The 25013-nt window shown below is 40.2% G+C and overlaps 1 protein-coding gene across 6 annotated transcripts in view; it reads left to right on the plus strand.

Moving 5' to 3' along the window:
• Positions 1–24394, plus strand: part of camk1b (calcium/calmodulin-dependent protein kinase Ib) — a 34231-nt gene extending 9837 nt beyond the window's left edge. For 2 of the 6 annotated variants that reach the window (XM_061784513.1, XM_061784512.1), the window contains 10 exons: positions 12073–12204; positions 15862–15936; positions 16738–16876; positions 17435–17561; positions 19045–19120; positions 19213–19325; positions 19629–19707; positions 20618–20705; positions 20888–21029; positions 21923–24394. In XM_061784513.1, coding sequence (XP_061640497.1) covers positions 12073–12204; positions 15862–15936; positions 16738–16876; positions 17435–17561; positions 19045–19120; positions 19213–19325; positions 19629–19707; positions 20618–20705; positions 20888–21029; positions 21923–22023 — 1072 coding nt within the window. In that variant the 3' untranslated portion in view covers positions 22024–24394. Of the gene's footprint in view, positions 1–12072; positions 12205–13453; positions 15538–15861; positions 15937–16737; positions 16877–17434; positions 17562–19044; positions 19121–19212; positions 19326–19628; positions 19708–20617; positions 20706–20887; positions 21030–21922 lie in introns of those variants that run through there. The other 4 variants (XM_061784516.1, XM_061784515.1, XM_061784517.1 and 1 more) reach the window with 3 other exon arrangements.
• The last annotated feature ends 619 nt before the right edge of the window (positions 24395–25013 follow it).

Raw genomic sequence — 25013 nt, forward strand, 5'->3', positions numbered from 1 at the left:
GCACTCACATTCACACCTACGGGCAATTTGGAGTCACCAATTAACCTACCATGCATGTATTCGGGATGAAAACCCACACAGGCACGGGGAAAACATGCAAACGCCACCCAGGTGAGGCCGGATTCGAACCCAGGTCCCCAGAACTGTGAGGCAGATGTGCTATCCAGTCACCCACTGTTCCATGTTATAATTGTCACATTTATGTTTATATTCCTTTGCTGTGATTCAAATTCTACGGTGATATGAATTTTAGGCCATATCGCCTAGCCTTAGTAAAACACTGAATACGGTTTCATCTCTCAACATTTGTCCACACGGCTGGTGAGTGAGAGACATGAGGTGAAGGTAAGGCCACTTCATGTACGTTGTGACATTTATCTTAATCATTTTCTAATCAGTCTTATTTTAGCACTTAGCAGTGCATGACATCATTTTCAACAGACATTGGAAGGTTAAACACTGCGGTATGAGAGGAACATTTGGCCATGGATTACTGTCAGGAGATGTGTGTATGTGTGTGGACCTTATTTGCCTACTTTGGTTTTCTTGGGACATTACAATCTCAATTAAACCTCTTAACTTCAGAGGACATTTTGTGCCTTTGCCATCGTCTGCATGTGCTTGTTGTTTGGAATGGACGCTGGAATCATCTATTGCATGTCATTTGGAGACTGAACTCATCATCCGTCTCAGAGGCCTGGCTAATAATACAGTGTAGTATCCATGTGAGGATAGGGCCTACTTAGCTATACGGGACCATTTTTCTAAAGCTGAAATGTCATTGGTTCTTCCAGCTATTGAAAAGAATCCTTCAAAACTGTGTGACTCTCTGTCTTTTGAGTTCCTCCTGAGGATAACTTGGTTCATGTTTCCAAATGCTACTGGTTTCCTTCTCACGTCGAGGTAGTGGCCCAGCGTCCGCTCAGTTGCGGAGGTTATTCTCAAAGTCTAGTTGGAATTGGTATTTGAGTTGGAACTTGTTTTTTAGCTCTTTATCATACTTGCTGATCGTCACATGGCAGGATATTTATTTAAGGTGTTTGCTTGAGGTAAATTCTTTTCCCCATTGTACACACCCACATCCCTGTTAGACCAGGATTCTTTTTTTGTGAGCAGTGTCTGATACAGAAGTGAAACCCAATCTTGTTTGAGTGACTCAGTTAAGATACAGGCACCATTTCTAAGGGAAAACCATTATTTGTTCATATTACATTTTGTAGCCTGAATACACACATCTGGAAGTTTTTATAAATGATTATTATTTGTATCTAAACAGTGAAAATTGTCATCCAACGTTTCAGAGGAGGCCATGCCCGAGTATGTCACATCCAAAACAAAAATGGTGGTCCACACCACTGTAGTAGATCCTGAAATTTAGGGATAGGGTTATTTTTTTACACAACATAAATGCACATACAACTTCATGCTCATACTCGAATATTGTAGGTAACAATAACAATAACAGTTATAGTACAGCACATTAATTTATGCTACGCATCAAACATTTCAAGTATGCAAAGAAACTTACTCACTCACTCCATTATGTGTAAATGTCCCATAAATGTGAACTAATTTAACATTACAAAAATGAATAAGTAAATTAAATATAAAATGCAAACATAGGAATATATGGTTTTTAAACATTACACGATGGCTGCTTGGAAAAGGATCCTTCCTTCTCGCCTCATTGTCGTCTTCTAGCTCTCTACCTGCACTGGCTCGGATCGAGGAGCTTGTTTATGGGGCGATCCCTGACTCACCGCAATACTCTGTGCCACCTTCATTTGCTACTGCTGGATTGTTGTCTTGGTAACAACTGGAAACACTTTCCAGAATGGACTCAAACAGTCACTATGGAAACAAAGTTTTTTGATTCGCTATTAATAATCCAGCACTGGGTGCACGTGTGTGTTAGGAGAGTGCAAGACTCACGCTCGCATGGACAGAATCAGCTAAAAAATGGCATGCTTGTGGTTTTATAAACATGTTCCATGGAGCCTGCCTTCCTTTTAGACCAACTATGAGTCTAATTTGATCGTGCTGCTGGCATAAAGCATATGAATACCTGAACACATGCACGTTACATAGCGGTATAAGAGAGTATGTTCTAGTGCATGTTTCCTTCATGTCCTTCATGGAGGCTGTGGCTCAGTTGGTTGAGTGGGTCATCCAGTAACCAAACAGTCGCTGGTTTGAATCCTCGGTCCGACTGTCTGTCGAAGTGTCCTTGGTCAAGACACAGAACCCCAAAAATTGCTCCGAGTCATGGCAGTGCCTTGCATGGCCCATTTGTGTGTGTGTGTGTGTGTGTTTAAAGTGCTTTGTCCATTGTAATGGTGTACATAAAGCACTGTTCAGAAAAGAGACTTTCAAGATTCACTGTGAAGAAAATTAACTTAAAATTAAACTTTATTTGCAACAGTAATTTAATCAAATGCTATTGTTTTTTTTTTTGTTTTTTTGTTTTAAATATATTGGAACCCATAAAGTGGAACAGAATCCTTTCTGTGACGCTGGTTGACTTCCAAGTTGTTCTAATTAAAAAAATAATTAAAAAAATACAATTGGAAATACTGTAAATTAATTTGTACAAGAGTTAACCATGTTGTGATTGGACAGAATACAACTAAAATAAAGTAAAACTTCTTACTGTTTGAAAATGCCCTATTGCCCTTTTCTATGTTCGCAGTAACTTCGCCTTTTTGGTGACATGGTTATTACTACACTTTTCTTCCTCGCCATCCCTGGTAACCTTGTGTTGTCATATCACCCCCCACAAAAAAAAAAAGAAATTACAGAGAAAAATATACTGGTGGAGGTAATCTTTTTGATACCTACCGAGCTGAAGCCTCGGGATATATGCTGACGTCACAAAATGATGCGTTGAACTCCAAATGTGGTTTAATTTTTTTAAGGCATCACTTTCCAGATTATTTTGGGCTATTTAACTTTTAAGCTTCGGCTGTATTATTTTTAATGTAATTGGCCAATCTGCACTGAAGTGTTCAAACCTTTCTATCAAATTTTCATGCCATTCTTGACTCCTGTAATTAATATATTATTATTATATTATATATACATTTGTATGAAGGATACAAGTTAGCTGTCTTCCAGAGCATGCATTGTGTTTCCGTGACTCCCAAGTTTCCGGCGCATGGTTTTGCAATCAAAACAGATGGGGATTAATAATGCACACAGGCAACAGCACTTTCACTGCAATCAACTCAAATCCTCTTTGGCCTTCTCGCTTTTCTCTCTGCTGTTATTTATGTTAATCCATCACAGTCTATTTCTCTTCTGTCTTCGTCTGTCTGACCTGGGACCGGTTCCTGGTTTCACACCTCGTGTGCTGTGGATTATGAGTCCTCGTGTGTGCTAGTGTGCTTCACTTGGGAGAAAAGATGCTGCTATACAGGAATTAGACCAAACCATTGATCCACGTTTGACTAATTGCTTATGTGTACTTTACAGCAGTAAAGTACACAGGCCCAAGCAACATTCGAAACGAAATCACAGATGAATCTGACAAAATGATCTGGGTGAAACCACATAGAGTAATGTACACATTACACACAAATGGAGCCATTTAGGTTATTTTGTGTAGAAACTTTGGCTTCCCCTGTTTGCCTTGTCAGAATTTCAAAAATGGATGTGTTTTGTGCATGTTGTTTATTATACCATGACCTCATTTGTCAAATCTGGAAGGTTATAGTCACAAGTAAGGGAAACAATGTGTTTCTAGACTTCTGCTCATTTATAACCTGCTTTTCTTGTTTGTGTGCAACATTTTAATGTGGTAGCAGCAGTTCCATAGTTACAATACTTCTGTGCTACAATGTTTCTGTTATTCCCACTGACTTCGAGACTTTCTCTACATGACTGCACAAGCAGGCCGTGTTGACATTTTCAACATGTGTCGAGAACATGCACTTGGGCTTAACCATACACTGGATGACAGGAACTTAATTCGGCCCAGAATACTTTGCAAAGCGCATAGGGGATGTAGCAATGGGGGCCTTGGGATGGGAGGAAGTGGAGGGGAAAATTTGGGGAGAGTGATGTAATCATCTAAAATCATTAGCCCTGATGGATTGCCCCCTGACAGTCTGTGGTACTCTGGTACAATGGTGACACAGTGGCCTCGGCCCTAACTCGTCCTTGCCGGATCATTAGTTATCGGCCTTGAGTGTGTCTGCATGCATGTGTGTGTGTGTGTGATTGCGTGTGTGTTTGCAAAGGTTGTACATTGAGAACTGATTGGGAAATTTTAGGGAAAATGTATGTCTCACAGACCTTCCGAGAGCTCATTTCAGCAAGCATTAAAGTATTAATTCTGGGGGCTCTATTTTCGTAGACTGCGTGTGAAGAAGATATTCAATGTGTGTGTGTGGAGAGCACACCCACAACTCCGTGTGCTGACGTTTTAACTTTAGCTCAGCATTTTAGCTCCAGCCCTTAGCTCTATAGCTCGTTAGCTTGGAGGCTAGTGAATGTAATAAACAGTTATATTGTTTGACACCACTGGTTTAAGATAAAAAAGTGAGACGCATTCAGTGGCGGTGTTTGACATGGGCGATATACGCAGCCATCCAGGGCGGCAGTCTGTGGGGGACCTCCACCGCCATCGCACAGGGTACCATCTGGTCCAGGACTGCCTCTGGATGCATTACACGGATTTGTGATGCAACGTTAAAAAATGTCCCCCTCATTTGTCATTAAAATTACCGTACTTTAAATGGTTATTTTATTGTTTTAATAGTGGTTAACAGTTTTATACTTGATTTTTAAAATCTAACCTAATAAGACCACAATTAGATTTTAAATGGGGAAAATTGTTCCCAAATAAGATTAATGGTGTTCAAGAACTGACCACCTTTGACCTTGGGGGTTCCACTGTATGTTTACGAGAATGTGATGTGGAAAGTGCTGTCGGGACTATCTGGTTGTGAAAAGAGGAAGCTTTTGCTCAATTTGTTCCCTCTCAGCTATTACACCGATTTCAACAACAATTCTACACTTTGTGTGAGAGCTCTCGGCTTCTGGGTGCAAGAGTTCAATAACTCACTCTGTTTTTGTTAGTGTTTGTGTGCCCCTCGGTGAAAGACATATTCAAGATTTTGCACAAGAAGAATGGATTTTGTGATCTTAACTTTGAAAAGAGAAGTTGGTATACATTTCCCCCTGAATATACAGTACATTATAGAATACAACTTACAAAGTTGTATTTCGGTTTTAATATCTCAACGTCTTCCTCATGAAGATATCTCATCAAGCATTTGTTGCCAAAATAAAGTATCAAATCAAAAATGATAGATCTTAGTGTAAAACAATGAAATCAATTTTATCTAATTCATTATGCAACAATTTATTCCCTCACTTTTCGTCTGGAATATCTCTATCTCAGGACTCTTACAAAAGAAAAATAGTTCTCCATGCAGAGATATCTGGATTTAGGCCAGAATACCTTCCATGTTGGTCATGAATAAACTTCTGTACAAACATTTAGATGATGAACTTCTATGCTGTTAAACTTCTTCAAGGACACTAGCGCAGAAATAGTTGCTGTTGTAATGTTAAAGGAACGCCAACCTAAAACTGCTACGAAAGATAAGTGCCTTTAGCTCATTTTGTTATGATTCAGTGCTCAGTTGAATTAAAGCTTTCTTTAAGTGCACTTTATGGTTGTGGTTATTACTTTGAACTGTATGTCAAAGTTTGTGCTTGTATAACTATGTTAATTAGAAGTGCAGAACAGCTAGCTCAAAGACATTTTTACAAATACGCAGATAATTTCACTCTTGATAGTTGGGCAGGCACAACTATTTGTACACAAATTAAAAAATATTTTTTCCATAATTCTGTATGTCAGCGAGATAACAATCCAAAACACACCAGCAAGTGAACTTCTGAATTGCTTAAAAAAATAAAGTGAAGGTTTTGGAGTGGCCTAGTCAAAGTCCAGACTTGAATCTGATTGAATTGCAGTGGCGTTACCTTAAAAAGGCCATCCATGCACGAAAACCCTCCATTTTTGCTGAATTCAAACAATTCTGCAAGGAAGACTGGGCCTAAATATCTCCACGGAGACATGAAAGACTCATTCCCAGTTATAGAAAACGCTCGATTTCAGTTGTTGCTGCTGAGCATGGCCCATCCAGTTATTAGGTTTAGGGGGCCATTATTTTTTCACACAGGACCAGGTAACTGAATAGCTTTTTTTCCTCCTTAATAAATGAAATCACCATTTAAAAAAGCAGCATTTTAAATTCACTTGGGTTATATTTGTCAGATATTTACATTTGATAAGCGGTGTAGATAATGGATGGATGACAACCTTAAACATTAAAGTGGGGAAACTATGCAAAAATATAAGAATTTGAGAAGGGGGCCAATACTTTTTCATGCCACGGTAGTTGTGACTAGAAAGGAACAGCAGACACCTTTATGGAGCAGATGAGTCTCTCAGCATGAGCGCTGTCCCTCTTCATCTGTTTTTCATCTCTCTCCCACTCTCTCTTTCTCTCCATCCAATGTTAAATACTATATTTTCTTCTTCATATGTCCTCAATCCATTATTGGCCCACTGATGTCCCAGATAGACAGATAGATGACCTAACTCCAAGACTAGACTATCTCTTTCACTGTGCCTTATTTTGAATTCGCTGTTATTTTTATAGCATCTAAATTGTAGGATGATGCAGTTAAGACCTTCCCCCATTAAAGAGTATGAAGCATAAACAGTGTCATGGATTTCAAAGCACAGGACCAAATGTTATCCCACGTCTCTGCTAAAGGGATGAATTAGGCTTATGGCAACTGTCCACTCATCTCGTCTCTCAGTGCTCACACTCAAGCATTGATTAGTCTATTGGTTATCATCCCAAAAATAAATGCAACTTGAAAGTGTTTCCCATCCGGCCCCAAATCAGAAAATCCATCCCTACTTACGTACGTGCCCACAGTCCTTCAGCCGTACCCTGACCTAATTCGGACAGAAGCCTGTATCTCAGCACAGTGCAGCTCAGCATGGCCGTACCGCCAGTTCCTGGAACACACACACACACAAACACATGGCCCCCTTATGCACCTCCATCTGCTTCCAGCAAAATTTACCTGAAACATTCTGAAGTATACACTTAAATGGTTGACATCTTCCCATAGTCACTCTCTCCTTCGCAGTATTATTTGTATCCGTTCTTTCCTACATTACAAGCTCTCTGCGGAGTGGCAAACAGACTTAATGACTCTCCATGTACTTTAATCTTAAGTAAGAGACATCCTAATGGAAGCCTGTTTGTTTTGCATCTTAATTACACTGTAATGTCTGTTCCATAGCCGCTATCTTCTGTAAATGGACCTTGGAAATTTATCAATTCTTGTGTTGCACAGAACATGACATACAGTACAACAGAATCCTAACTGTCATAGTGGAGGTCGAGAGGTTAGCATGTCTGTCACGCAGTCGAGAGGTACTGTGTCTAACTGTGTTCCCTCGAAGTTGGGGCTTGCAAGTTCTCCCTATGTGGGTTTTCTCCGGGTACCTTCCACATTCTAAAAACATACATGTTTGGTGAGGTTAATTGAAGTGTCTAAAATGTCCATAGATGTGAATGTGAGTGTTACATTGTTGTTTGTCTCTATGTGCCCTGTGATTGACTGCTGAGCGTTCCAGGGCGTGCCCCGCATCTCACCATGGTCACCCTGGATCACATATATTTATTTATTGTGATCACCGCAGTGGGACTAAAAGTAGATTATTATAATGCTTTACATCCATTGGGCCAGACTTTAAGAAAACAAAAAATAGCCAGAATAGCTACATTAAAACGTGTGTTTGGTCCCCTGGTCCCCAATGACTCTTTTGGAATGTAAAGAATGAGGTCACACAAGCCCGATGTGTGTCACACTGGCTATTATCACTGTCAAACCAGATTTACACTTTTCTAATGTAATACGCCATGATATTTACAAATGTGTTCACAGCAAGAATGACTCATGGAATCAGCTTTTCACTCGAGATGTCTGCATATAAATTGTTAGTTATTCTCACTTTCAAATTTACTGATGGCGTGATATGTTTGTGACAGAAGAGGTGGGAAGTGTGAGGAATGTCTGTCCCCACAGCCCCCCATCCTCCTGTTTGGAATCAGCTCAAAACTGCTCATGCAGTATTTGTCAACAATCAAATTCTTTTTTTCCCCTAATTTTTTGTAGTGTTCGTCCTCATTAGGGTCACGGATAAGCAGGATCCTATCCCAGCTGACTTTTAGCGAGAGGTAGGGCACACCCTGGACTGGTCGGCAATCAATCGGAGGACATACGTAGACGAACAACCATTTACATTCACACTTATAGGCACGTACCAGGAGACAACACATATAGGCACTGGGAGAACATGCTAACTTCACACCAACCACATGATTTGCGGTCCAAATACTCTTTAACTCCTAAATCCAGATCAAGTACTGTATTGTTCTACTGATACTGATATGAGATCTCAGCGTAGAAGAGTGATTTGGGTTTTATTGTTCACATTTTAATTTGAACAGCCTACAGAGCAAAGATGGTCTTTTTGTTTCACGGCCAGTATCCCAGTTGGAATTCTCTCTCAGTTTTGATTGGACCAGATGGTCCTGCGCTGTCTCTCTGACCTTTCAACAGTCAACACTATGTCGACTGGGTGCATAGCTTCTTGACCAACTCCTCATTTTCACAGATGGTACATTTGCTTGGTGTTTTAGTTTTGTCATGACACCACACCCAGCACACAAAGCTTTCTGTTTTTAATCTCCACGTTTAAAAAACAAAACAACTCAATTTGGCATTTTAGTCTATCTTGATACAGCATCTCTGTCTGCATAGAACAGATGGTTTAAAAAAGACAGATGTAGTTTCAAAAGAATAAAAGAGCTGAATTATTTTAGCAAAAAGAGCATCCAAATATATCTGCCAAGTAATGGCGCCAATGGTATCCATCCATCCATCCATTTTCTGAGCCGCTTCTCCTCACTAGGGTCGCGGGCGTGCTGGAGCCTATCCCAGCTGTCATCGGGCAGGAGGCGGGGTACACCCTGAACTGGTTGCCAGCCAATCGCAGGGCACATAGGAACAAACAACCATTCGCACTCACAGTCATGCCTACGGGCAATTTAGAGTCTCCAATTCATGCATGTTTTTGGGATGTGGGAGGAAACCGGAGTACCCGGAGAAAACCCACGCAGGCACGGGGAGAACATGCAAACTCCACACAGGCGGGGCCGGGGATAGAACCCGGGTCCTCAGAACTGTGAGGCTGACGCTCTAACCAGTCGGCCACCGTCCCGCCGCGCCAATGGTATACACTATATTACCAAAAGTATTCACTCACATGCCTTGATTCAGATATGAATTTAAGTGACATCCCATTCTTAATCCATACGGTTTGATATGACATTGGTCTGCCCTCTGCAATTATAACATATTAAACTCTTCTGGAAAGGCTTTCCATAAGGTTTAGGAGTGTGTTTATAGGAATTTATGACCATTTTTCCAGAAGCACATTTGTGAGGTTCCACACTGATGTTGGACGAGAACGCCTGGCTCTCAGTCTCCACTCTAAATTCATCCAAAAGTGTTCGATAGGATTGAGGTCAGGATTGGGCAGGCCAGTCAAGTTCATCCACATCAAACTCTCTCATCCGTGCCTTTATAAACCTTGATTTGTGCACTGATGCACAGTCATGTTGGAACAGGAAGAGGCCATCTCCAAACTGTTCCCACAAAGTTGGAAATGTCCCAAATATTAGCCCCTGAGCTGCAGTGAAAGGAACTCTGAATGCTTCAGCATACCAATAGATTTTGGACAGTCAAACAGTTTGGGGATTACCCCTTACTGTTCCAACATATCTGTGTGTCCATAAAGATATGGATGAGGGATTTTGCTATGGATCAACTTGACTGGCATGCGAAGAGTCCTGCCTTCAACCCCATACAACACCTTTGGGTTGATTTCGTGTGCACAATGAGCCAGGCCTTCTCGTCCAACATCAGCGCGCGACCTCACAAGTATGCGCAGGGAAGAATGGGCAAAAATTCCCATAAACTCACTCCTAAACCTTGTTGAAACCCTTCCCACAAGAATTGAAGCTGTTATAGCTGCAAAGGATTGACCAACATCATATTAAACCATATGGATTTAGAATGGGATATCACTTAAAATCATATGTGAGTCAAGGCAGAAGAGCAAATACTTTTGGCAATATAGTGTGTATTCCCATTTAAAATAGCTGTGGCTTGAATGACTCTACATAGTTAACTTTATCAGTTTTATTTTTGCTTTGGTTTGTGGTTTTGAGCATTTATCCATCCATTGTCTATATCGCTTGTCCTCATTTGGGTGCAAGTTTTTGGAATGTAGGTGGAAGCCAGAGTACCCGGAGCAAACCCATGCAAGCACTTTCGAGCAGTTCAACTAAAAAGTATTCTTGCCTTCGGGATAAATCACAAATATGTATAACACATGATCAAATACTGTATTTACATCAGTCTCTATTTATATGCTTGCGTAATGAAAGTACTCTTATTATGTACATTTGAGCACAGCCTAAGATTTTTAAATGTGTGTGTATCTTTTTCTTGATCACTGGTCACACGGATAGCTTTATTAAACAATCTTAATTGTCACGCAAGTGTAAAAATAAGCTAACCACTGTAAATCATTAAAACAATAAAACTGCCTTCACTTTATTACGTGACGACGTGTATGCCCAACAAAAAGTAAAGCATGTGCAGATATAATTCTTTGATGTGAGATCTTGTGAGGTTCACTTTAAGTTCTTGCAGTACGCCAACATCTTGATTGATGCCATGCATGACGAGTCATGTCCATTTTTTGGGGAAAGTGCAAAACAACCAAAGAAAAAGCAAACATACTTTTGAGTCTTTTGAGGTTGATGCACCTGACGTGACATCATGCATGACATCGGTCCAAGTGTCTGAATACGTGTTGCAAAAAAGCCAAAGAAAAAGCAATGGATGTGCACAGCACTTAGCTCTTACCAGCCAATAATTTTAGCCTACCATGTCACGGTTGTTAAATATTTGCAACAAATTGTAGAAGCAGGAAACCTAACCACAGTGTGCAAAGATGGCTCCATTGTTTGTGTGAACCACTGGTTGACACTTGGCCAGAGCTCTCTGCTCTGTCAGAAGGCGCATGGTGAACATCAACTCAGTCCTCCAGATGCTGCTGAGGAATGTGTAACTCTCCACACCGCTGGATTTGTGCCAAACGAACGGCTTTTCTTAGCCCTTTGACTCCTGCTGATGTGACTGTAGGGCCTGTGGTGATTGTTATTATGGTCAGGAAATGGCTACAGTCTTCTGTCAGCAAAATCTTATTTGTCATTGGTGAGAGGAAATTTGAAGTTAAACGTTGTGGTATTATCGAGGGAATTTCAAGAAATCCCGTCATTCCAAAATGACTATACTTCCAATTTCCATGGAATTGAATGTCCAGCTTTAAATCTGAAGATTGGCTCTGTGCCAAAATGCCATCAGGAATGTGTGTCCCTGTTCGTCAATGGGTCATGGGAAAATGCCATGAGTTGTGTTGCTTCGTTTGTTATCGTTGATTTCCTCAGGAAGAGAACACATACAGAAAGAATATATAGTGGCTGCTATGCAGCAGGGAGGGAAACAAATCCACTGGGTGCACTTCAACATGTCATAACACTGCAACATTTCTTCTGTTTTATCTATCCCACCTCAATTCAGTGCCTTATATTCGTAGTGCTACATTGATAGATATTCTGTGTCTATTCATTATAAATGTACTGACAGTGGCCCTAAAAAAATACATTTTCAATTTGTGGCATTTAAGTGGTGGGGCCAAAGTGATATTTTTTTTAGGGCCCAAAATCCCTGGCAGCACCCATGAATGTATCACTTCATCATTTTCACTCATATATAAAGAAGAGGACTTGTGCAATGACATTGACACTCATGTGACACTTACACAATCAATCAGCCATATATTCACTATATCGTTCATCCATTAATTTGCTCATCAAAAAATGTATGTGGGCGTTTCAGGGGAGCCTTCTCTGAGGTAGTCCTGGCAGAGGAGAAGAGAACCCAAAGGTTGGTGGCCATCAAGTGCATCCCCAAGAAAGCTTTAGAGGGCAAGGAAAACAGCATTGAGAATGAGATCGCAGTGCTGCACAAGTAAGTGGGCTTCACCAATTTAGGTATGATAACCTCTTTTCATATAAACCCCATGACAGGTCCTGAACACCATGTTCACTGTTGCAGTGTAGTATTGTAACACAATGGCCATGAACTAGAGCCATTTTAGTGGAGTTGTTGAAACATTCTTTTCTTCAAATGTAGAGCGAATTACAGACTGTTGTGAAAATGGCATTTCTGCATTGGTTCCCAAGTTATTTTTAGAGCTGTTGTTGCCTGGGTTACAGCAGACACACAACTCAAGTACTCGATGTACAAATGGTTGAGGGGATACAGGTGGAGGTTAGTAAGTGGTTCTGTTACAATTTGGACCAAATGGAGCTAACTAGTGTAAACAGGTTTTCCCTGTGGGAATTTGTTTGCACTCATTCGATGGTTTGATGACTCATTGCAACACGCAACCTCCAATTTCCCCTTGCAAACACACAATGCAAGTAGGGAATAAATCTTCCATCCATCCATCCATCCATCCATTTTCCGTGCCGCTTATCCACACCAGCATCGTGGGCGTGCTGGTGCCTATCACAGCTGACTCTGGGTGTACCCCGCCTCTCGCCCGAAGATAGCTGGGATAGTCTCCCGCAGACCCGTGACCCGAGTGAGGATAAGCGGTATGGAAAATGAATGAATGAATATAGTAATCCCCTATCTTTGGGGAGTCTGCCCTCTGTTATTTGCTGTAAAACGTACTTCTTTGCAGTTCTTGTGCTCTTTCGACAGTGCTCTGAGATGCCACAAGGTAGCACCAAAGCCCCGTCTAAATAGGAATTGTTCTCAAGGAAGTATGTTGAAGCGATACATTTGGACAAGCTTTGAGGAACTAAGTTTAGCCTGGGTTGTTAGTGGAAGTTAGGAAAGTCTTTGCTGCATGTGTATGTACACGCACACCTCATGTGCAGATTTTTTAAACTAAATCATATGTAAGCCATTTATTTTTAATGTTAATGTTTTAGAATGAGTTTCTGATGATATTATACTGTTTTGGGATAATAGTTTGTGGTATATTCATGGTTTAAACCTTTACTAAAAGTATTTCTAAACATTCATCAATCAGTCAAATTTTTGGGATATTCGCAATAGGCCGTGGCCCCTCTACTGTTTTTCATTATGCTCCCATTTCAGTGGCACAAGATGGGGCCAGAGAGGGATAAATTTTTGCTAATGTACTACTGTCTGGTCATACTGACAGTTTTAACAAATATGACAAAAAGTGATTTATTTTTTATTTTTATTTTTTTATGAACATTGCAAACTTGCCTTTAAACAAATTGGTCCAGCATGCACACAATTCAAAAAGTTTCTTGAAATAAACTAAAATAAAGAGGCGTTTATGAATTGATCACCCATTTGTGTGATGTGCTGGTTTCTGGGGGAAGACATGGCAACACCTTTCTCTAATTTGCTGACTTGTGCACTCTGATGCCCTGTGAGAGCCATAGGTGCTGACCGGTTCAGCAAATGACTCACCAACCTATCTTTCTCCCTCTCTCCTCCAGTCACCGTGGCCAATGTCAGCATAACTCGTCCACACAAGCACATAAAACAGCTGTACACAAACATACCGCGTTTAAATGCGAACGTGGGTGTGGATGTGCACAATGGAGCTCGTGCACGCACGCTCCGAGCGCTGGGCGCCTTTAATCAGGCATTCATCCTTCATGGGGTCCATCAATCCTTCTGCGCTCAGCTAAGCAGATGAATGAAGCCTCATTGTTCGAGTCAGCACTGTAATCCAGCGTGAGTTTAGACTGGTGCATACCTACAGTGTGCTTCACGACAACTAGACACACACAGTGTAATATTAGAACATTATGTTAGCACATTGATCATACACAGTATCACTGACCAATAAGTAGGATTTCCTGATTTTGTTTTTGCCACTGGGATCCTTCAAGAGTTGTATAATGCATTTCGCTTTTAAGCTATTATCATTAGCAAAAGTTGTAAATTTACTGACTCAATGAACAGGGTGAAATTGTTGAATATTAGAATATTGTTGAATATTACTGCAATTGGCTGGCAACCAGTTCAGGGTGTACCCCGCCTCATGCCCGATGATGGCTGGGATAGGCTCGAGCACGTCCGCGACCCTAGTGAGGAGAAGCGGATCAGAATGGATGGATGGATGTTGAATATTACACAGAACAAACAGCTTAAGGCAAAACTAGAATGCCACTCAGTAAAACACCGAACTCCAGCAAAATGTGCAGGATATTCTCCACACAGAGAAATTATCATTAGCAAATGTTGTAAATGTATTCCTCAAATGACCAGGGTGAAATTGTTGAATATTCCAATATTGTTGAATATTAGACACACCATTAGACAGATCAGTTGAGCACAGAACTTCACCAGTGTGAAACTCACACGATTCCTGTATATACAGTATGTACTGTTTATATACAGTATATGTTCATATACTGTACATTGTACATTTGATTGACTTCGCTGCAGACAGCGTGGGATCAGTTCCCACTGAATGACAGTGTGAATGGAAGAGTGAATGGTTGTCTAATGATAATATGACTAAAAAATTAACCTGATGAAGTACATGATCTGGGGTTGTTATTTTGATAACATGGGCATTATTCTCCTCATTACAAACCAGTGAATTTGTCTTCTAATGGAGAAATGAATGCACATAAAGGATTTTCTTTTCTTTTAAATGGAGCAAAGGTTATACTTAAAGTAATGTCCAGGGCACACAGGTCAGGCAGGGAAGCACAATCCTATAACAGTATATAGAGTATATTGGGTGAGTCATCACCTCTCTGCTGTCACTGCACCAGCAACTGTCAGAGCATCAAAGCTGAGAGTTCAGCCAATTAACGAGTAACATTCCACAACGTACACAATGCATTCTCTCCAAGAGTACATTTCCATTAGACTCAGCTGAGTATGGCTTGGGGGTCACATATAGTAACATATTTTTACCAATGCATTTAACAGTTTTTTCATCCATCCATCCATTTTCTGTACCGCTTCTCCTCACTAGGGTCGCGGGCGTGCTGGATCCTATCCCAGCTATCTTCGGGCGGGAGGCGGGGTACAAACCTGAAATGGTCGCCAGCCAATCGCAGGGCACATAGAAACAAACAATCATTCACACTCACATTCACACCTACGGGCAATTTGGAGTCTTCAATTAACCTCCAAGGCATGTTTCTGGGATGTGGGAGGAAACCGGAGCACCTGGAGAAAAACCACGCAGGCACGGGGAGAACATGCAGACTCCACACAGGCAAGGCGGGGATTTGAACCCCAGTCCTCAGAACTGGGAGGCAAATGTGCTAACCAGTTGCCATTTAACAGGTTTTTATTTATTTAATTTGAACTGGTAAAATAATTATACATAAAGTGAATTAATATATGTATTGAAATAATTAATTTGGATATTTAAAATAAATTACATATCTGAATATGTATTTAAATATTATAAATATTTATATAATATATTCATTTGTTATCTAAAGTAAACAATTTTACATACACATTGTAACTCCCCTCCCAACCCCCGCCTCATCTACGAATGCCCTGGCCCATCTGTCCGCTTCAAAAATCAAATGTGGCCCATTAGCACCAAGTTACTTTTTTACATTTTATTAATTTTAATTAACCTTGTGTTTTTCTTTGCAGGATTAAACATGCCAACATTGTGACTCTGGAAGAAATATTTGAGAGTAAATCGCACCTCTACCTTGTCATGCAACTGTGAGTATTCACATATGTGTGAGTTTGGAGCTCCCGGCTTGTGCCATCTCCTATGCACGGCTTGTCACATGGATTAATTGCTCTCTGTAATGCACTTCCCTGTGTACATGTATACACACACACACACACACATGCAGGCACGTATTGTACGACACTCACCGGTGGAGAATTTTGCCTTCACACCTGCAGCCTGTCAGCCTGCCGCCAACCTCAGTGACTCAAATGTCAAAAAGAAAGGGAGGAGAAGAAAACGGAGTTTGATTAAATTACCCTTTAGATACGATACAGGATTTATTTCGGATTTATTAAATAAAGATAGAGAGGGAGGGTGAAGAGTTGCATTTCTTTTCTACTTGAGGTCATTGCACTCTCTTGTAATATTTGTGAGGCCTCATAACAATTTAAGCATGACCTGGTTGCACAGCCATAAATCTAACTGCATGAACTGAATCAGGCCAAGTTTAAATATGAGGAAACCAATGTCAATTTATTACCATTATTAATGTGGCCACGAAAGTAAAACTAGAAGGTACACAACAACAGAAGAGCAAACTATTTTGCAATTTTGTGTTCCCATATTTTTAAAGTTTTAGTACATTTCAGGACATTTGAAGATGCTGGATTTAATAGCTGTAAGCAGATACTGCTCTGTAAGTAAAGTCATGTCACCATCTAGTGGCCATTATATACGATCACACAAACTTCTGTTTTTTATTGTAGTCCGTGTTTTCCATTCTCATCTAGATTTTACATTGTTTGTTGCTTCTAATTTATGTGGGTGTGTTTGAACTGTCCAATCAGGGTATCTGGTGGGGAATTGTTTGACCGCATCATCGAGAAGGGCTTCTACACAGAGAAAGATGCCAGTAAGCTCATTCATCAGATTCTGGATGCTGTCAGATATCTCCATGACATGGGAATCGTGCACCGAGACCTCAAGGTTTTTATTTTTTATTTTTTACATAAAGCTGAAGTCCTCGAATTGATTGCAACATCAACTGTATGTAAGAAAACAAATTATTTTATGCGGCACGGTGGCCGACTGGTTAGAGCGTCAGCCTCACAGTTCTGAGGACCCGGGTTCAATCCCTGCTCCCGCCTGTGTGGAGTTTGCATGTTCTCCCTGTGCCTGTGTGCGTTTTCTCCGGGCACTCCGGTTTCCTCCCACATCCCAAAAACATGCACATTAATTGAAAACTCTAAATTGCCCGTAGGTGTGAATGTGAGTGCAAATGGTTGTTTGTTTGTATGTGCCCTGCGATTGGCTGGCAACCAGTTCAGGGTGTACCCCGCCTCCTGCCCAATGACAGCTGGGATAGGCTCCAGCACGCCTGTGACCCTAGTGAGGAGAAGCAGCTCAGAAAATGGATGGATGGAAATTATTTTATTGTTATTCTGTATTTAATATATTTCATCCACTGGGACTTCAAACCACCGCATTGTGGCCATGGAGCTGAGTTTTGTATTTAATGTTCCACATGTCTGCTGTGCGTCACAGCCAGAAAATCTGCTCTACTACAGCATGGACGAAGACTCCAAAATCATGATCAGCGACTTTGGTCTGTCTAAAATCGAGGGCTCGGGCAGCGTGATGTCCACAGCGTGTGGGACTCCCGGGTATGTCGGTAAGTCACCCACATTCTGAAATAACATCTGGGGGAGGTAAGAATTTTTTTTCAATTGCAAATGAAATACATACTAAAATAATTAGGTTAAGGTATACAAATAGTCTTATCTTCCACTTGGCTTCTTGCAAAGTTCTTCTTCATCGTCGGAGATTGAAATCAAATATTGTATGGAACATTTTAACATTAATAATTGTCAAAAAAGTATAAAAAGGAGTTAAACGCTGTTCAATAAAACTAAACTTACATAACCTTGACCACTTTTGATTATGTGTGACCAATGTGTACCTGCAGGGATTGATGATGGTGTATGAACTTGCATTGTGCTTTTTAGTGTCATACAAGTGCAAATAATAGTGACCTGTGTATGATTAAAAATGAACAATTATGTCTCCATGTCTCTACAGTTACGCTAAACAGACCTGACTTTAAACTACATACCATTCTTCTTTATTTATTTCTTTTCTCTCTCTTTTCTATCTGCCAAGCCTTAGCTCCAACGATATAGTGCTTAAAATACACTATATTGCCAAAAGTATTCGCTCACCTGCCTTCAGTCACATACGAATTTAAGTGAGATCCCATTCCTAATCCATCGGGTTGAATTGGATGTCGGTCCACCCTTTGCAGCTACAACAGCTTCAACTCTTCTTGGGAAGGCTGTCCACAAGGTTTAGGAGTGTGTTTATGGGAATCTTTTACCATTCTTCCAGAAACGCATTTGTGAGGTCACACACTGAGAGAGGCCTGGCTCTCAGATTCTGCTCTTAAGTCATCCCAAAGGTGTTCTCTCAGGTTGAGGTCAGGACACTATGCAGGCTAGTCAAGTTCATCCACACCAGATTCTCTCATCCATGTCTTTATGGGCCTTACTTTGTGCGCTGGTGCACAGCCATGTTAGAAATGGAAGAACTCTTCCCACAAAGTTGGGAGCATGGCATTGTCCAAAATATTGGCTCCTTAGTTCCAGTGAAATGAACTCTGAAGGATTCAGCATACCAAGAGCTTTTGGACAATTCATTGCTCCAACTTTGTGGGAACAGTTTGGGGATTGCTACTTCCTGTTCCAAGATCCACAAAGACATAGATGAGAGAGTTTAATGTCGATGAACTTAACTGGCCTGCACAGAGTCCTGACACCAACCTGATAGAACACCTTTGGGATTAATTGGAGCGCAGACTGAGAGCCAGGCCTTCTCGCCCAACATCACTGCGTGACCTCAGAAATTCCCTCCACACACTCTTGAACCTTGTGGAAAGCCTTTTCAGAAGAGTTAAAGCTGTTGTAGCTGTAACTGCAGAGGCTGGACTGATTGAAACCCTATGGATTAAAAACGGGATGTCACTTCAGATCATATGTGAGTCAAGGCAGTTGAGCGAATACGCTTGGTAATATAGTATAAATACTATATTATATATTATATTATGTATTATATGAGTTTATTCGTTATTAGTTTAAAATAATTCTTTGTCTTCATTTCAGCCCCTGAGGTTCTCGCTCAGAAACCCTACAGTAAAGCAGTGGACTGCTGGTCCATTGGAGTCATAGCATACATTCTGTGAGTACATAGTACATTTATTACATGATTTTTTTTTTTTTACTTAACTATATGTGTCTATAAGCCACAGTTGTTAACTTATCAACTCTCAGGTTGTGCGGTTACCCTCCATTTTATGACGAGAACGACGCCAAACTGTTTGAGCAGATCCTGAAAGCAGAATACGAGTTTGATTCGCCATACTGGGATGATATCTCGGATTCAGGTAGTATACAGACTTCTTCAATTGCATCTTTTAAAAACATTTTATAGTGAATTCTTAAACTAAAACTTGCAATTCCATCAAAACGAAATGAATTGAGGACTAAAATATGCAACACCTCTTATTATAGCAATCCTCAGTTACCATACTAAATACTGTATGCCAGCATTGGTGTGATGGCATCAGAACAATCTGAATGGACATTTGCCATGACACACAAAAGCTTGACTCTCTTGGCCATTCATACAAGAAATCAACTGTATTTCGCATAAAGTGTAATGATGTCTTTTGTTTTTACCTTGACAGCGAAAGACTTCATTGTCCATCTGATGGAGAAAGACCCCAATGTACGTTACACCTGCGAGCAGGCCCTGCAGCACCCATGGTACTTGTTACAACCTCCCTTCCCAATGTACATTGAGCAATTGTGTTTGTATTTCAAATGCATTTATCTTAATGTGTCTTTGTTCATCTATACATGGCACTGACATAGAGTGACTGGCAGACGGTCCATTCAACCTGTTGCTGTTCATACAACAGAATGATAGTGACAGTGTTCAACTAAACTGGCCCAAATTTTACACTGAATAAGTACATTTGTGTGTCAATTGACACAAGATCATCATTTCAGTATAATTTTTTATTTTTGTGGCGTTTTTGTTTAGTGGTGTTCCGTGAGATTTATCTAATGTAAAATGTGCCTCGACACAATAAAAAAATAAATTACACGCTCTCCTAATAATGTTAATAATTGCCTATATTAATACTTTAAACTATAAATATAACATGCAATATTATTCCAAAACACTTCCACAATCAAATGCATTTTACAGAATTATCCGTTCAAATAACTGGCTTACAGATTATTTGATTTTCGAAAAAATGCACCACAAGGGCACGTGTACATGCAAATGTGAACCAAGACTCTCCGTAACTTCCACCACTGACAAGCCAGGCTAAATTTAGGTCCTCACCGACATAAAAATATCTTTGTCTCTCAGCAGAGATATCACTTCCAACAATACTTCCTTGACACCAATTATTACTTTCTTATTAGTCGGGGCTTTGTTGCCATCTTGTGGCACCGTTGTGACATCAGAAAAAGAGCACCAAAATGCATGAGATTTTCAAGGAAATAGCTGATAATAGGTTCAACAGAAAAAAATGCAAATAGGTAAATCCGTGAATAGTGATGTGGGGTTTAAGTTCTATGATTATACAAACACACACACACACACAAATGTACGCACAAACACATGCACAGACACACACACTTATATGTTTCCTCTCCTCAGGATTGCTGGAGATACTGCTCTGGACAAGAACATCCATGAGTCTGTCAGTGCGCAGATCAAGAAGAACTTTGCCAAAAGCAAATGGAAGGTAATTTTTAATTTTCTATACCTTAACATAACTACCTTTGTTTGTATTTGTTGTTATATGACATATCTGACCAACTCTATACTTTCTACGTGTTGGTCCCCTGACTCGGTTGTCAATTGAGTCTGGATAACAGCTTACCTGGCCAGTATGAAAGCATCTCTAATATTCATGTCCCTCCTCAGCAAGCCTTCAACGCTACAGCGGTGGTCCGCCACATGAGGCGTCTTCAGCTGGGCACCAACCACGAAGGACCCAACCAAGCGACCCTGACGAGCCCGTGCCGAGCTCACCTGCTGATCCCGGGAGAGGACCCTCAACACGCAGGTAGAGTTGAGTTGCTGTTTTACTTCACTCCCTCTTAGTCCTTAGTCCTAGATCTTTAAGCATGATTATTGCACAGGTGAGCCTGAGGTGGCCCACAATAAAAGGCCACTCTAAAAATGTGCAGTTTTAGTTACTGTATTTTGTTGTTGTATTTTGTACTTTTTTGTTGTTGTATTGTTGTATTTTGTACTTTTTTGTTGTTGTATTGTTGTACTTTTTGTTTAAAAAAGAAAATATTGCGCTTTCTTTCAACATTTTAACTTTTTCTTGTAACCTCTTGATATGGGCCGTGTAATTGTATTATAAAAATATTCCGTGGGCTACTACAAAACATGCCAAATAGCCCCGGCTTTGGAATCCCCCAAATTCATGTCATTCATAGCAATGACAATGGAATTAAAATCATAATTTAACAAGTCATTAGACTGCAAGAAAGAGCGTGTTTTTTTCTTCAGGTATCTCGCCTAAGTGCTGGTTTTAAATATTTTTCACTACACACGATTTGTACAAGGCATCAACATCAGAGGTCTTGATAAATGTGGAGGGGGGGTGTTAAGAGCTACATTTCATTTCTACTTGAGGTCATTGTGCTCCTTAGTAGTATTTGGGATCCTTCAGAACATTTGTTAATTTAAAAGCACCACTGTTTAATCCTTTGTAGGGCTACTTGTGTATGAAACATTTTAGCCCTCAAACAATGTTTTCATCATTGACTTTTGATCTACCAATATAATGTGTTTTTAGTTATAGTTTTCATTATTTTCAATACAGTACCTCTTAATCTGCTGATTGCCTGGTTTCACTGCCTTATGAAATGATGGTTCTTGTTCTTTTGTATAAAGAGCTACTTTAAAACAAATTTTCATGAGGTCTTATACTGTGTTTTCTTTCAGAGTCTTACGGGGAGGCGGGTTGCTCCCAGACACAGGACGGGGATGGCGTGGACCCTCTGTCCAACTGTACCTACCGCTGCCACCCAGCTAGCCGGGTGTGATCCCTGAGCTGATGCACTGCTTTGTCGACCCCAGTGATTTTTTTCCCCATTTTTAAACCCCCTGGTGAAAGCGGAGGTAGCGACTCCCTCACACCCCCTCATGTCTGGTTTGGAATGAGGCGTCATTCTATCCCCTCGCCTGCAGGGGGAGCAAGTCTGTGAAGTCTGGGAAAGAAGGAGATTGAAATTCAGATTCAGAAAAATAGGGAAGTGGTGATTGGTGATTATGATGACTAGTTGTCCGATTAGACGGGTAGTTTGTCCTCACAGAATAAAGAGTGAAGTTCGGAGGATTGTTTATTTCCAAAGCGGGAAAGAGCTGAGACTATGATTTTGACACAGCCTGTGTTTGCTGTTGTTGCTACTTGTTTTGTGTTATTTGTGCATGATCAGACGAGAGAGTTCCCGAGCATGTTTTATCTTTTTAAATATGCCCTCTTTCAATTGTTGCGGAGGAGGGAGTGTCATAAGCAAAGCCTTCCCGAGATCTTTTTGCAGTCTTTTGAATGTAACAGAGTCCAATCTATTAGTACTGCAAAGTCAACACAGATCTGTCTATAAAGGGATGCTTTTAGACTATCTGTGGCCTTTATGCAAAACTCCATCCATTCCAATGTAGCTTTTTATGAGATGGTATATCCTGTATATGGTGTTTCCATGCAGCTGCGGAAAAGGCTTCTCCTTCGCTTCGTTCAACCTCTTGAACCACATGAGCACAGGGATCTTATCTTTGTCTATGGTGCCTTTAGGGTTTACAGTATGATGGGTTTATTTTGGGTGGGAGCTTCTCAAGAGTGTCTATTTGGACAATCCGTTAATGTTTTATATTTATCGCATTTTGTAGCTTTTATATGTTTTGTTTCCCTCTAGATTAGTGAAGAATATGTTGGTTTTACCATCTTTTTTTAAAAATAAATCTAGCCAAATTGTAATTAGACAGGTTTAATGTTACACAAGCCTGAAGATAAAGTATATATGAATGGATGCAAAAAATATACATAAATATATGCATCTAACAATGTGTAGTGTAGTCATACATCATTTGTTTTCCCCTAGTACATTATTTTACAGGCATCCTTTAAAAAGAACTTCATCAAAGAATGTCAATATGCATCATTCTCTCACCACTCTCCTGTCATGTCTGTGGTTAAGTACTGAATGAGCTTCTTTTTGTGTTGATAGCAGAGAGGAGCTTTAATGCACATGATTCTGCATTGTGATTCCATACACGATTTTCAAACACACCTAAATTATACATCTGATGTGGTAGTGTGCAAATCCGTTGTGAGTAGTTGCCGTGAGGTAAGCGCTGGAGACATCAAGCCAAAAACCCTCCAGATAAAAAGAAAAAAAAGCAAAAAAAAAGACAAAAAAAAAAAAAGAAAAAACTTAATGGTGTCGCTTCAAATGAAAATGTTTAGGCTTTGTTCAGTCAGATCATGTGGTTGTGCTTTTGGACAGTAATGTAAGATGTCGACTGTATTTTACAGAGTTTCCAAGTCTGAATTGTTCGGATAACATGGCGTACGATTCTGTAGCTCCCAAAAGTACTCAAATTGTCGATGGATGTTTACTTGTTTGACTATGGGGAAATTTAACCAAGTAATCAATTAAATGTTTAGAAAATTTTACTCCGAATGTTGGTAGTGTTTTTTTTTTGTTTTTTTTTGTTTTGTTTGTTTTTTGCAGGATGATCCTCAGCACATGTTGTCACTCTTCAGACCACAAACTCGTTGAGACTGAATCAACAGCAATTATGGCCTCTGCTGTTACTCCATTTTGACTCAACTGTTTCAATTTCAGTTGAGTCAGTTTCAAACCAAATTCTTAACAATGAATTAATTCACTGATTATTTTGGACATTATCAGAAGCCTAAAATGTATATTTTATGACCATATGATGTCCCCTTGTTGTAAAGTGGACCAAAACTTCCTAAAAATGGAAAGAAAATCAAACATTCCTGGTCAATGAAGTAAATGATGATGACATGCATAACCATATAGCCATTACCTCACCACTGAACTCGTGGTAGGATATTTTCTTTTTTCTTTCTTTTTTTTTTGTGGGGGGATACATACAACAGGGTTGGAAATACACAATGTTATTTCAACTATTTCTGCTTTTAATTACAGAATTAGAAATGCTCTTCATTGGGATAAAGGGAACATGTTAGTGTGAAGGCTCTCTTCTTTCTTCTCGTTCACTCTTTTTGCTTGTCAAGATGGATTTGTCGTGCAAATGAGTGTTTTTAACCACGAAAATGTCTTTTTTAAACAGTATTTTAAACTGTACACAAAGATGCAATGCGTCATGGGCTGTGGAAAAGTGGCTGTAAGTGAAACATACATTAAACTCCTTGTCTATGCAGTATTCAGCTGTACTGTTCTGTTCATTTGTTCGAAATAAATACTTTGATGCAAGCAGAATGGACAAAGACGGGGGATGGAAAGACAGCCAAGGTCCTCACAGAGAGTAGAAATGATGATGCGGTTAGAGCAGGACCACAGGGCTGCTTCCAAATTGTTGCATGTATGGTTGGGAAGGGAGTGCTGACATTTGCAAGTCATGTCCCGACGTGGAAGAGGGAGGTGGGAATGAAGTTGATGAGGTAATCTGAATGTGGTACTAGATATGAGTTCCTGTGAAATACACTGCTCTAAACAAATAGGGACCACTCAAATCACACATATTGTGTATGAAATGTTCCCGCTTAGAATATTTATTGATAATAGTGTTATTCATTGGACAAAATCATGTAATAACGATTAATAGAAACCCAAATCATTAACCCATCGAGGACTGGTGGAAACTGGCTGATCAAACTCATATTGTAGCTCAGGAGTGTGTATATAACCTGTACATGCCTGTTCGAGGTGTGTCAGAAATGTTACAAGACTTGTGTCACTAACGATATTTACAAATCATGGGTTTTCTCCTAGTCACTGGTGGTGTAGTGGTACACTCGCCTGACTTTGGTGCGGGCGGCGTG

The sequence above is a fragment of the Phyllopteryx taeniolatus genome, chromosome 9, assembly GCF_024500385.1.
Source record: "Phyllopteryx taeniolatus isolate TA_2022b chromosome 9, UOR_Ptae_1.2, whole genome shotgun sequence".
Taxonomy (NCBI): domain Eukaryota; kingdom Metazoa; phylum Chordata; class Actinopteri; order Syngnathiformes; family Syngnathidae; genus Phyllopteryx; species Phyllopteryx taeniolatus.